Source organism: Phalacrocorax aristotelis, chromosome 2 (genome assembly GCF_949628215.1).
Source record: "Phalacrocorax aristotelis chromosome 2, bGulAri2.1, whole genome shotgun sequence".
NCBI lineage: Eukaryota > Metazoa > Chordata > Aves > Suliformes > Phalacrocoracidae > Phalacrocorax > Phalacrocorax aristotelis.
In genome coordinates this window covers 11,247,114-11,260,282 of record NC_134277.1, presented here as the reverse complement: position 1 = coordinate 11,260,282, position 13,169 = coordinate 11,247,114, and the positions used below count along the sequence as shown (strand labels likewise).

Below are 13,169 nucleotides of genomic sequence, written 5' to 3'. Positions count from 1 at the left end.
AAAATTGAATGCAGCAATTAAATTAATCATGTAATGATTCAGTGCAAAGAAAGATTCTGAATTCCAAATTATTCAGTACCGTATTTGTGATTGGTGAAAGTAAATAGGTGACTGAACATCAAAATTTGGCGATTTATTTTTGGCTAGGCCACTGTCTTGCTGTGTGACTTTTTGTATAGTTAATTTTTCCTTTTAATATAGTACTGCAGAAGTATTTGGCATTTTTAATTAGCTGCTGCTGTGACTCAGAACCACCAGTAGTTTAAGACAGATAACTAAGAAGGGAAGCTTATAATTGTCCTTACTGGTATGGATTCTGCTCCAAAGCTTGAAATGTCAGTTTAATTTTAGATAACCATTTTGATGCTCCTATTTTAGCCAGTGTACAAATACCTAATTTAATATAGTGAAGAACAAATCTTGTTCTAGAACACTGGTTACAAAACAAAGAGGCAACTCATAGAAGGACCCCTTTAGCTTTCCTTCTTGCAGAACAGAAAAATACTTTAGTTGTAAGAATATGAAGAATTCCAGAACTGTTCATGTGGAAACTACATCATATCATCTCTGAAATCTTTAAACTGAGAACCCATGTTTATAATGCATAGTTCTCTGTTTCTTCTGAAATTGCTTGTTTTGCAAATACTTAGATCGCACAAGTTCCTTTGTGGCTTTTACTTATGCATATTTTATAAGCCTTTATGCAACTTTAAGTTTTTATAATATACACCCTTATGTAACTTCTTCATCTTTTTTCATGTCTTCATTATGAAAAGGAAGTCTTGTGCAAATATAGCAGAGACAGTTGTGCAGTGAGTGGTTATTAGTATAAGAAGCTATATAAATATAAAAATATGGATATTTATAGTAGTGATTAAGCTTTTTCTTATCAAGCTCAAAAAGTCAAGAACCACTCCTCCAGGAATTCAAGCTGTTGAAGGAAGTGATTCCTTTAAAATACTGTGTTGTTGTTTTTATTATCATCCCACACTTTTAAACTAACTTTTACTGGGGAAAACCAGTGTTTAAATAATTGGAAGTGAATTTCAGGACCTGTAAGACCATCTGAAACTTATAAGACAGCTCTGAAAATTAACTAAACAAAAAATTAAAATATTGTTTAAAAAGATTCTGAAAATTCCTCAGAATTGTACAAGCATAACATTAGTCATTTAAATAACTGCAGGCTCCTCTTGCATGGAATAAAATAGGATATGAATTTAAAGTCCTAGGTTCTACCTCTGTGAAGACATTTGCCCTATTATGAGCTTGAATATGCAAATAAATTTGGCATAAATTCCAATTAATTAAAGGCAGGAATTTAAACTGTGGGTACTCAGTTCAGAATTAAAGTGAGCTTAATGGAATTCAGTGTAATGCACTTAGAAAGGTTATGAAAATTAGCTTTCTGGAATGGCCGTGGTAGACAAGGTCTACGTTATTGCACAAAAACATACTTGAATTAATTTTCACATGAAATATTAGTGCAGAAGAGCTATTTCACCCTGAATTCACATATTAGCTTGTTCGGCATTAATTCTTGAATATAGACAAGCTCAAAGTTGAAGGATTTTCTACAGCTTTATAGGATTGAATTTAGAATTATAATGTTTTCACTTTTAGACTGTTTGTATTATCCATGATAAATAAAGTAAAAACACCAGTCCATAACTAAATAATGTATATGTGGGCTTTATTTGCCTTCAAAGTATTAAATTTAGAATTGCTTTTAATTTTGTTGGCTTGAAGAATTTGGAATTTTTGGTTCTACCCAGAGATATGACCCACCATATGATGATCGGTCCAGAAGGGAAATAGAAAATAAAGTGTAAATTAGGTAATTGTTGCTCATTTCTTTCACGTTTTTCTGTTTTTATTTGCCATTGATTTATTTAGTTATAAATATTACATGGTTATCCTCATTCTTTTTCTTGCCTTTGATCTGAATGTCTCTTATGACAAGGGAAGAAGAAAATTGGATGTTTAGAATGGTCAGGAGGTTCCCTGAACTGCCTCTTATCTTGCTGTTAAAAATTAGCCAACTTTGCTTGTTGTATATACATAATCTCATACGCACACACACATATATATTTGTTTTACCTTGGACTCTGAACAAATTTATGCCTTCCCTCTTCCTTCCAAGAGAGGAGAGCTCAGGCTCTTACCATTGCACTGCTATCTGAGAAATAAAGTGTAGTCTGATGGTTAGATTTCAGGTTTCTCCCTGACATACCTTGAATTTCATTTTCATTTCATTGCCCGCTCTCTTTTTCTCTCCTTTAAGAGTCCATGGGGCCAATTATTTTTCACTGAGTGTCTAAATATATACTTTTCCCATTTTTTTTTTTTACATTTGCGGTTGTACAACCAGCAAAATGTGTAGTGTAATGCACTGAAAGCTATCACAAATGGTAAAATGTCCAAGGGTTATGAGGCTTGCCTGAGATTTTTGATGAGCTGCCTGGAGCTCAGAACGTGGTCCTATTACTTATGTGCATGGATACAGAACTGAATATGTTTATGTTGGATAAGTTACTCTCCAGGCTTGCTGGTACTTGGTTTCTAAATACTGTTTTCTTGAAGAAATAGGCTTAAGCTTTTCAATTCAGTCGGCTGTCTCTTTCAGGCAATTTAATTACTTAAATCTGCTTGAATTCAAGATTTTTGTATTCTGAAGAGGAGCTTTAGGATGACCAAGAGAAGTTCCAACTGCTTTTAATTTATTCAGCATTGCAGAGAACAGAAGGGCTCTGACTGTGACTCTTCAAGGCCATTGAAGTTGATATGCCTTGAAAGCTGATTGTAATAATAACTAAGGTTTTACTGAACAGGCAGAAATGTAAGGTAAAAACAAAAAATTGTATGTTACCATAAGTACTTCCATACATTTAAAACTTCATCACTTCCATCTACTGAATTAAAGATACTAACTTGCTAGAAGTGTTTGGAGAACAGTATTTGACAGGATATTCCTTTTGACATTAAAAGTCCAAACTTCGTGAAAAAATATTTTTTTCCTTCATTGTAACAGGCCAGAAACTCAGAAGTTCGAGCAAACGCAGCGTTTTTGTTTGTTGATGCTTTTCCTGTTCATGATCCCAGTTTTAACACTGAAGAGATGGACAGTGAAGTTCAGAAACAGTTTGAAGAACTTTTCGTAAGTTTTATTGAAATTAAAATGTTAAAAATGAAACTGCCATCAAAACCAACTCAAAAATAAGCTGTGGATGCAATTAAAATTTATGAAATTTCGGGATAGTATTCATAGGGTGCAGAAAGAACAAAAATTAACTAATATTTTAAATTCCTGTAGGATGTTGACAACAGGTGACATGCACCATTTTCAGCTCTGAAAATGAAATATTTGGGAATGTTTTTCATTAATCTGAATGAAAGATGTTTTTGAAAGACTAGGTGCATGAGTAATGGGTCTTGATCCTTACTTAACCCAGGATTGGTGAAGACAGCTTTACATTTAATATGTAAGCATTCAATGGAAGTCTGGTGCTGTATTACTAAATAATTCTGAAATGAAATATAATGGAGATAAGAACCTAAAAAACTCTTTACTAGTCTAGATGGTTGAGAACAGGCGTAGTATTTTCATTAAAAAAATGTTAGGGAAATCCTGAGTATGGTCTCAAAAAATGTAAATGTCAGATAACTGATTGCATTTCAAAGTTTCTCTATTGTTGCATAGGAACAGTGGCCTGTGTAAACTCATATGTAAATAGAAGGCTAAATATTCTTAATTAAGTCACGGGTGCAAGACTTAATGTGACCTATTTTTTTAAAAAAAAATATTTCAAAAGTCCAATTGAAAAAAAGTTGCCCAGTATCTGTCATAATTTTGCTTCTGATTTAAATTTCCTAGTTTGCTTCATAATAAAATGCCTTAAGGGAATATTAATATTACATTTCTTTCCTAGCAGAACAATTTGAATAATGATCTTAAGGGTCTTTTCCAACCTTAACGATTCTATGATTCTATGATTGATAGGTAATGGAATGCTCTTTGTTTATGATGGGTTAATGTCAAACAGCAGTAGAGTCACAGTAATGCATATACTCATATTATTATTCTTCTGTTTCTTTTAGAGTCTCTTAGAAGATCCTCATCCAGTTGTCCGCTCTACAGGAGTCCTCGGAGTTACTCAGATAACATCCAAATACTGGGAGATGATTCCTCCAAATATTCTTGCTGACCTTTTAAAAAAACTAACTGGAGAGCTGGCATGTGATATAACATCTGCTGATGTCCGATGCTCTGTTTTCAAAGTAAATAAAATTTTTTAAATTGAAAATCATGATTGTAGTTTTTACGTTTTACTTGATGCACAGGTTTCTAGTATAGGTCACTTTAAGTCAAGGAAATTACTTATTCTGCAAAATTACTTATACAATAAAGTTCCTATACACGGAAGTTTTGTGCACGTTTTATAAAAGCCACACATTTGGAATTAACAAATGCCTTTTAAAATAGTGACTGTTTAGCTTTGTGACTCTCGATCACTTTTTATTTCTAGTCCTATATACATTGTTTGGACCTAATAATTTAGTTATTTTAGCTATTAGAAGTTATACTTAGACTTGGAAAAGTATGCAGGCAGGTTCTGGTAGGTTTCCATGTCAGTGGTTTTAACCACGTGCACAATTATGTTATGATTTTGTACCCCACTTTGCATTTCTGAGATTTGAATTAATATAATTACATACTGTTTCTCTGGAAATGCTGGCCTCCCATGCATTGCTCAGCATGTTAGGATTAGTTCGTCTACATCTTTCTGGCATCTGGTAAATAACCGATAGCTCAGACATCAAAATGAACTCCTTAAGTAATATTTTCACTTAATGTGTCAATTCAGCCTTATTTTGGACCTGTCTTCATGTTAATACTCGTTTGCTCTGCTATACCTGCATGGGGGTCTATGCTGGATAAGCAGAAAGTGCTACTTTAAAAATAACTTGGCAAAAAAAGGTGTATTTTTAATCTGAAATTACCAGAGTTTAGGGATCTCGTATTGCTACCACAAAAAGTACTTGACACAGTACCCTCAAGTAGAAGGCAAGATCATGGCCTCAGCATAGATCTGAAGCTGCTTCACCTGAAATTATTTCACTGTTCACTGGAGATTTGAAATAATCACAGCAATTTTTACTAAGCAATAATACAGGGAAAATATGCATGCACAATGTCTGTCCCTACTTAATTTAACCTTTCAGTTCAACAATCTTTAGCTACATCTTTTTGCAAATCTACTCTTTAAATTCTTTTTTTTTTTTTTTCTTTCTTAGCATAATCTTTTTGTCTTGCAGTGCCTACCGATACTTTTGGACAACAAACTAAGTCATCCGTTACTGGAACAGCTCCTGCCAACAGTCAGACACAGTCTTCATGACAATTCAGAGAAAGTGCGAGTGGCTTTTGTTGATATGCTGCTGAAAATTAAGGCTACCAAGGCTGCTAAGGTAGGATAAGCGATGCTTGAGAAGTAGCAAGAATGAGATAAAATCAAGGCATTTATTTAAAAAAAAAGAACGAACCTTTTAGGACTACTAAGGACAAAAATTTCATGCTAAATGTAGTAATATTCTTAATTTCAGTTTTTCCCCTCTTCATATATTTAAGCATATAACTGACTATTTCTGAGACTTGTGGATTCTGTTGCTGTTAGTCACTTCTGTCTATTTTAAAGGTTTTGATCCAAATGTAGGTAGTAGTATAGAAGTACTTCTTTCCAGTGATTTTGCGTATTCTACTGAAATCATGTTGTCCATGAAAAGTCTTTTAAAATCAATAAAGAAATTGTAACTAGTCATGGTGAGCTTTCAGCTTTTCCATAGCTGTTCTTCACAGAAATACTAACTCTGTGAGATATTACTGTTTGGATATTACTGTGGCAAAGATTTTTATAGATGTGCTGGAAAGTTTGCTTTTCTTTTGAGCCAAGTACACTCTTCTCCTTTCCCTCTCCCCCAGATTTTTGACTAGTTTGGGATGATGAGTAAGTCCAGTGGTGTGTCTGTGCTTGCCTGCTTTTTTCCAGCGGCTGCTGGCGTCGCAGGTGCTCTGCAGAGCTTTTCCTCAGCGTGTTTCTGTCTTCCCTGCCCTCTCGTGGCCGTACTGGGCAGAGCATCGGTACCGCCACACTTCCTGCCTGGCTAGCTCCAGTCAGGACACTCTCACCTTCTAAGTGCTTAATGCCTTTATTGAATTGCTTTTTTATTTTTATTTACCGATTTTTATAATTTCCCTTTGTCTTTTGTGGGCATGTCCTTCTGGATTTTGTTATCTTTTTATAGTGTTTTCAAACAAACTTTGTGTTCTGCTGTTGACTTGTATTTAGGGTGTTACTGTTCAGCCTTAGACATTATAGCAGTTTTGAGTGCTTCCCCCACTCTCTGCTGTTAATGGTTTCCTAATTTCAATTTCATATTTTATTGTAATCATGTTTTTGTATCTGGCTAAGCCTAATTATTAGGATGTGCTTATCCTGTGCTAGGCACATAAGCTATATGAAATCAAAGGTATGTATCTCTGTTGTTCAGGACAGAATTAAATAAATACCTGGTTTGTCAGATTTTTAAGGATTCAGTGCTCAAGGAATACATCTATCCCTAACAGGAGAATTGTCTACTTGCTAAATGTGAGCATTCCACCTTTGATGACAGGACCTCAAAGGCATATATTGAGATTAGACCACCTCAATACCTTCCAAATTCCCCAAAATATGCTCAGAAGACAAGATAAATGGGAGGCGATTTCAGAATTGAGAGCTTTGAGCTTCTTGCACACAGGTTCAGGATAAAGTTTACAATAATGCAACAGCAAGTTTGTTACTTTCATAATATGTACCTCAGTGCATTGATTAGGCAAGACCACAGAAACATGAAATGGAGAAAAACTCTGCAAGTACAAGGTGTTATCATTCAGACTGTCAGCACGAGAAGTTTCCAGCAGGGTCCCAGTAATGTTTGCAGATGATCTGAAATTAACCATGTGCAGCTGTACCTTTACTTAGACAATTGGTTCTGGTTTTTAAAATTAATGGAGATAACTGGAGGAGGCAATTCAGTGTTATAAGCAGTAGTACTCTAAAAGATAGGTTTTTTCTCAAGTTTCTGCTTCAGCAGGTTCTAAAGCCAGGCTTTAGCAGGTAAAACTGAAGTAGAATGGCAGACGTATCACTGTGACACTGGACTTCACACTGATGATGCCTGTGTGTTAGGGGTGTATCACCCGGTTCACAGAATCAGCAGAAGCAACAGACCATAGAACCGTTGCTTGTAACTGTTGGACTCTAAAATCTTAACCATGATTTCTATCATAGTCTTGTGTTATTTATTATTCTAAAAATACTCAGCAAGCATAATCCTCTATTAATCTATTATGTGTCATTTTTATTTGTTTCTACATCACTCTGTAACCTCACAGGCACTCAGCACTTCTTGAGCTGAGTTTTAGCTCTTCATAAGATATGATATGCAAGTATGATTTAAAGTACTGGCACCTACGGTCATGATTTGATCCAATAATATCAGTTATCTGTATAGTAAAATACAACCAAGCTTTTTTAACTTGTATGCAATATCAACAATGCTTTTAATCAGTTTTTAATGTTGTTACTCTGTCTACAGTCTTTGAAAACAAAGTATTCATGCTGCTGTTAAATGTAAAAAAAATTCTTGTTTGAAAGTTATTTGTCATGCAGTATCAAAATTCAAGCAAACAATCTTTTTGGCTTTCCTGAATTATTCTGAATCTGGTGCCATTAAAGACAGAGGAAAAAGATATTTCTCAACTTCAGGGATATTTTTTCAGGTATTAATTCATTCTTTAGGCATAATGGTTATTTTCCACCCACTCTGTGCTTTATTTTTATGTAGTGAAAGATTCAGATCTTCTAAAGGAAGGATCGGGTTTACATAAAAGAAAAAAAATCCTAGTAAATGTTGGATGTTTTGTCAGTAATTTCCTATTTATTTAAAAACTAATATGTATCTCTGGTAAATCCTGGGATTACTTTAATGCTTACTCCAAGGACCTGCTTTTTATTCTAATTCTAGTAGGGATGCCTGTAGTTTGAAATCACAAGGGAATTAGCTGCTGCAAATATTTCTACGCAAGAATAAAATAATAATTTTCGATGCCAAGAAACCCTGGGTGGGGGCCAGCTGGATTTTTTAAATCTGGAGAGCGCACAGCATAATTAATTCAAGATCTTCTCAGAAAAGTTACAAACATGAGTAGTGTTATTGCTTGCATAACAAGCTATTTATTCTTTCTGAATTTCATAGCCTTCAGTTACTGTGTTACAAATAAGCTGGAGCTCTGCTAATGATGGGATGTGCTTATGGTTCGGGATGGTTTTGGAAAGGGCCTTGTTCTATACAGGTTTTCAGGCTGTATGCTGTACTTGTAGGTAGTTTGGTCCTACTTTGTCCCATGATGAGAATATGAAACCTGGCATATAATGACAAATAATTATATTTTGCAGTGAATCCATGTAGAGTAAATAATTCTTCCCTATACCTATGGAATTGCATTAATATTGCCAGTATATTGAGCTGGAATTGCTTGAGCCAGAATTTTACTGGTCTGTCAGAGATACCAGGAGATTTAGAAGTGCATCAGAACAGTAAAGTAACATTGTTGCAGGAATATGTAACCTCAAGTAAATGCTGGTATTTTGGTAAAAATTAAAAATGCGCATGCTTTTCAGGTAAATGCTATTTATATTTGTTGAGACTTTTGATGTGGACAACACTTAATAAAGGTGATTGCGTTTTCCTCTTTACTTTTTTAACTCCTCTAATATCTTTTTCTCACTTTAAAAAGTTCTGGAAAATCTGTCCCATGGAGCATCTTCTGACTCGTCTTGAAGTTGATTCACAGCCTGTGTCACGACGCATAGTGAATCTCTTATTCAACTCTTTCTTTCCCATTAACCAACCTGAGGATGTGTGGTGTGAGCGCTGTGTGACTCTAATCCAGATGAATTCAGCAGCAGCTAGAAAGTTCTATCAATATGCTTATGAATATACTGCCCCCACCAACATAGGTAAAGTACAAAACCTTATGAGTCTTTGGAAATGCTAATTTCACACCATGTAATTGCTTTTTAAATTTTTTCTCTAAAAGTGGTACATTGTTGCTTGGTCTTTTGTTTTTAGTATAATACTAGTTTGTAGTTGTTGAAATTCTTGACACCAGCAATGAACCCTGGTGACAACAGTCGTAAGCTTTGTCAACAATGAAAAGAAGCTTTTTGTTCCTGCTCTTAGGTGCTGTACTCTACTCTCTAGCCAGTGTTGTTACCTAGTCTCTCTTTTCCCCTTTCTCTTCGCATGTACCTTAAAACTATCTAAGCTGATATTTATTTATCACACAGAAATTGTGAAATAAAATACCCTGGTGTCTCAAGTGATCCGAGATCTTTATGTGGAAGATTCTATAGAAGGTGAAAAATATTTTTGCCTGATAATCTGATTAACTGGGATTTGTGGATCAGTAGTATTTTCAAGTTGCTCACAGAAAATCTAAAAAGCCCTCCTTCCTATTAAAAGCTTCAGAAACCTTCAATAAAGAGGGTGTGAACTGCACAGAGTACAGCTGCTTTTTATAAAAGTCCTATTGAACCCTGTGAAATTGGGAAAATTTTGTTTCAGAGGAGTTCTGATACTATAAAAACAAAGTAGTTGGCACAGAGTGACTTGTGTAAAATGCCCAAGCTGTTGCCCCTCGACCGATTACCTTGGTAAGGTAGTTTTGAAATAACATGTGCTAGTGTATTTCAGCTAGCCATACTTTCACCAGAGTGGGCACAACCCTGTCACTTTTACCTAGAGGTGAGCTCCTCACTAAGGAGTGCAATGGTTAGGCTACTACACCTTTTATAAATAATTGGAATTGACATTGGAGGGGTGTATTACTGAACATAGGTCATTAAATTAATAGCTATACCAGATGAATATAGGAGTTGTGGGAGCTTCCTCTGGTCCTGATTGATAAGGTTGGTGGCTGGGGTTTTTTTGAGTAGACATTTTAACAATAAAATTATAGAACCTGGTGATAATGTTGCTATTTCTTCTTCATATGTGAGGATATAAAACATTTTCACATTTTTTCCCATTCCCTTTTACCAGGAAGCTATCTTTTTTTCCTAAATATTTCTGGTTTTGTTGCCTGCTTTTCAGACTGGCTTTCCAGCGTTGCACTTAGAAGCATTTACTAGCAACATTCTTAATAGTAAATGTCTAATTTATTCTTATCATATTTAAATGTAGCTAAATTGATGCTTACTATACGGCGCTGCTTGAATGCCTGCATCCAGAAAGCAATGAAAGAGAGTCTTCATGAGAGTGATGGTGATGAAGATGAAAGTGAAAATGAAAGTGAAAAGGAGAATACAAGTGTAAGAAAGTCCACTTTATGATAAGTTCTGTTAACATTTTTTCTGTTGTGCTTAATTTGAGACGTAGGCAGTTAATGGTACAACAGAAATCTAAAGGAAAGCACTTGGGCATCAGTGGAATTAGAGGGGGAGAACTGCCGATATGGTGTTTTCATGCCCAGCAATAGCAGAAATTTGGTGAAGTAGCTAGAATAAGGTAGAAGAAATATGAAGCATATTTTAAATTAATACTTCTGTAATTCCAGTACAAATTATAAATTGGTTTGATTCTGCAATTAAATTATTCAAAAACTTAATGTTATAGGATGACATAAGTTATATACAGAGAGTAAGAATGAATTGTGGAGTTCATGTTCTACAACAAACACAATGCCTTTATGAAATTAATAGAAGAGTTTTCAGGGGTTTTTTAAACCTTATTTTAACCTAAATTTGTATTTGAGAATATAATAGGTAATATCATCTACGTGTTTGTATTGCAGATGTTGAAAAAAGTGTTGTCAATAAATGATGTGGCCAGCATGGCAAGTTTACTGGAGATCACGGTTATTCTCTGGAGAAGTATTCACAAAGCACTAGATCACAATGAAGATGCCAAAGCGTATGCTGTCAGAAAATTTGCTGCTGTACTTCCTGAATATTTTAAAGTATTTAAGGTAAAGAAAGCCTAGATTTTCCTGTAAGTGCGTAGTATTTTCTTCAGATGCTTTCTCATCTGTTATGTCTTTTGTCTATTTTCATGGCATTAACTATTCTTTTTCATTGTTGCTATAAACCATAAACAACAGCAAGTTTCTTAGAAGCTGTTCTCCAGTTGCAATATCTGACTGATGAACCATTATCTAAATAGTCAACACAGAAATACTTAGGCAATAAATCGCTCTCCTTGTAATGTTTTTATAGGATTCCATTCTTTTGAATGTTTTTGGAACTTTTGGCAATCAGTAACTGAAAATATGCCATTGGAGAAAAAATACTCGGTGTAGATGAAAGTCCACATGTTTTTCTACCTACCCCTCCCAAACCTTTTACCCACCACCACTTCTTATTATGATCCAGCTGCTGGAACAAACAGCTGAAGCAGCTGCGGCTCCTTTTTCACTCTCTTGTGTTTGGTTTCTGCTAATTTGATTCTACTTTCTGATGATCTTTTGATGCACTTATTTATTTTGGGGGTTTGATATAAGCAATTAACTAAAATCAGTCATTTTTGTATTTTCAGTCTCCTTGATCTCTTTAATTGTTCTAGTGTTATTCTTCAGGATGCTGTCTTTTGATAGTATGTAATAGTATCCGCTGCACCCTGTAGTTCATTTGGAGGGATTATCTACTGGATGTCTTTTTTGTTTATGGCTTTTGTACTGAAGTATACTGAGTTATGCTGGCTGTTGCACCTAACAACATCCAAGTGTGCTTTAGATAATCAGGGAGTGGAAAGCAATTCATAGCTACAGAATATTCTGCAGCACAGATACACCAACAGCTCTCCCTACCCTGAAAGCATTTGGAAGTTGTCAAAGACACGCCAAATCTTTTTTTTGGTAGAGGATGTACCCTCCCTCCTGAAAGGTTCTGGTGAGCAGACAAGATACCCAGCTTTAGCAAGCAACCGCTTTGACTTTGATATTCTTACAGTGAGTATAAGCAGCTTGGATCTAAAAAGACCTGTATCAGAGGCTTAGTTTCTAAAAGACTACAGAATGAAGCAGCATGTCTCTTTCCTGAAAAGCCACAAATATATTTTTAAATGTTCTTTTAAAAATCATCTTTAAAAGGCTTTCGCTCTTCAAATGTCTAAGTGGGTAATAATTTCATGTGATTGTATTCATGAAGCTTGGACACACAGTCTGTTTTTGAAGAGTCTTTCATATAGATTGGTTTCTCTATAATCCAAGTGAGACTGTGTCATGGTCTAGACCATCTATTATGGTGTTCTGTAACGACTTGTAGTGTGTTTTACATTACCATTGTTACATAAGCACCCTTCCCTTTAGAGTCTTCTTTATACGTTTCGGATATGAATGAATATTCATGTAAGGCACTAGTTACTTGAGAGGAGTTAGACCGTATCGTGATTGTGCAATTAAATATTAGCCTCTACTAGAAAAACTGTTAGCTAGAGCTGTGATTTCTTTTGCAATGGTTATTAATCTAATAGAGCCATAATTATTCATGGTACTTGTTCTGACAGCTTGTCAGAAAGCTGAATGATAAGATAATTGATAATTGACCTCTGAGAATGGGTATCAGAAGTTTCAGGTTGCAAGCCACAAGTTGTTATGAGCTTCTTCCAGTTCCATTTCGGGTGAAAGAAGGGAAACACTTAAATTGAGATAATATAATCCTACTTTTTCAGTACTTTTTAGTTTTGTGTGCATCTGTACATGTTCATCATATAGTGTACTTTTTTTATCCTAGGATGAGCGTTGCGTAACTCCATTGATTATTCTGGCATCCTTTATGCCCCCTGCTGCTATTCCTACATTCAGGTACTATTTTTAAATCCAAATATGAATGACAAGAAATCTCTTGTTGACTGTATTTGTTAATTTTTCACAACCTGACATACTAAATGCCCATTTGGATAAATTAATCCACTAAACAAATTTGGTAAATTAATAAAATCTGTGAGGTGCAAATACACCTTTGAGCCATTGGTGGATCTTTTTTGGTATCATACTGGGTGATTTTCTTTGAATTATTTCTGCACTGGATATAAAGCTAATGCATCTCTTATTTTTTGTTTGTTTTCTT

General features: G+C 34.9%; 1 protein-coding gene across 1 annotated transcript in view; it reads left to right on the top strand.

Moving 5' to 3' along the window:
- The window catches only part of NCAPG2 (non-SMC condensin II complex subunit G2), a 51,994-nt gene that overhangs the window by 23,339 nt on the left and 15,486 nt on the right, over positions 1-13,169 (top strand). The window contains exons 11-17 of the mRNA XM_075082382.1: positions 3,032-3,157; positions 4,099-4,278; positions 5,317-5,469; positions 8,840-9,062; positions 10,288-10,415; positions 10,898-11,071; positions 12,834-12,904. Coding sequence (XP_074938483.1) covers positions 3,032-3,157; positions 4,099-4,278; positions 5,317-5,469; positions 8,840-9,062; positions 10,288-10,415; positions 10,898-11,071; positions 12,834-12,904 — 1,055 coding nt within the window. The remainder of the gene's footprint in view (positions 1-3,031; positions 3,158-4,098; positions 4,279-5,316; positions 5,470-8,839; positions 9,063-10,287; positions 10,416-10,897; positions 11,072-12,833; positions 12,905-13,169) is intronic.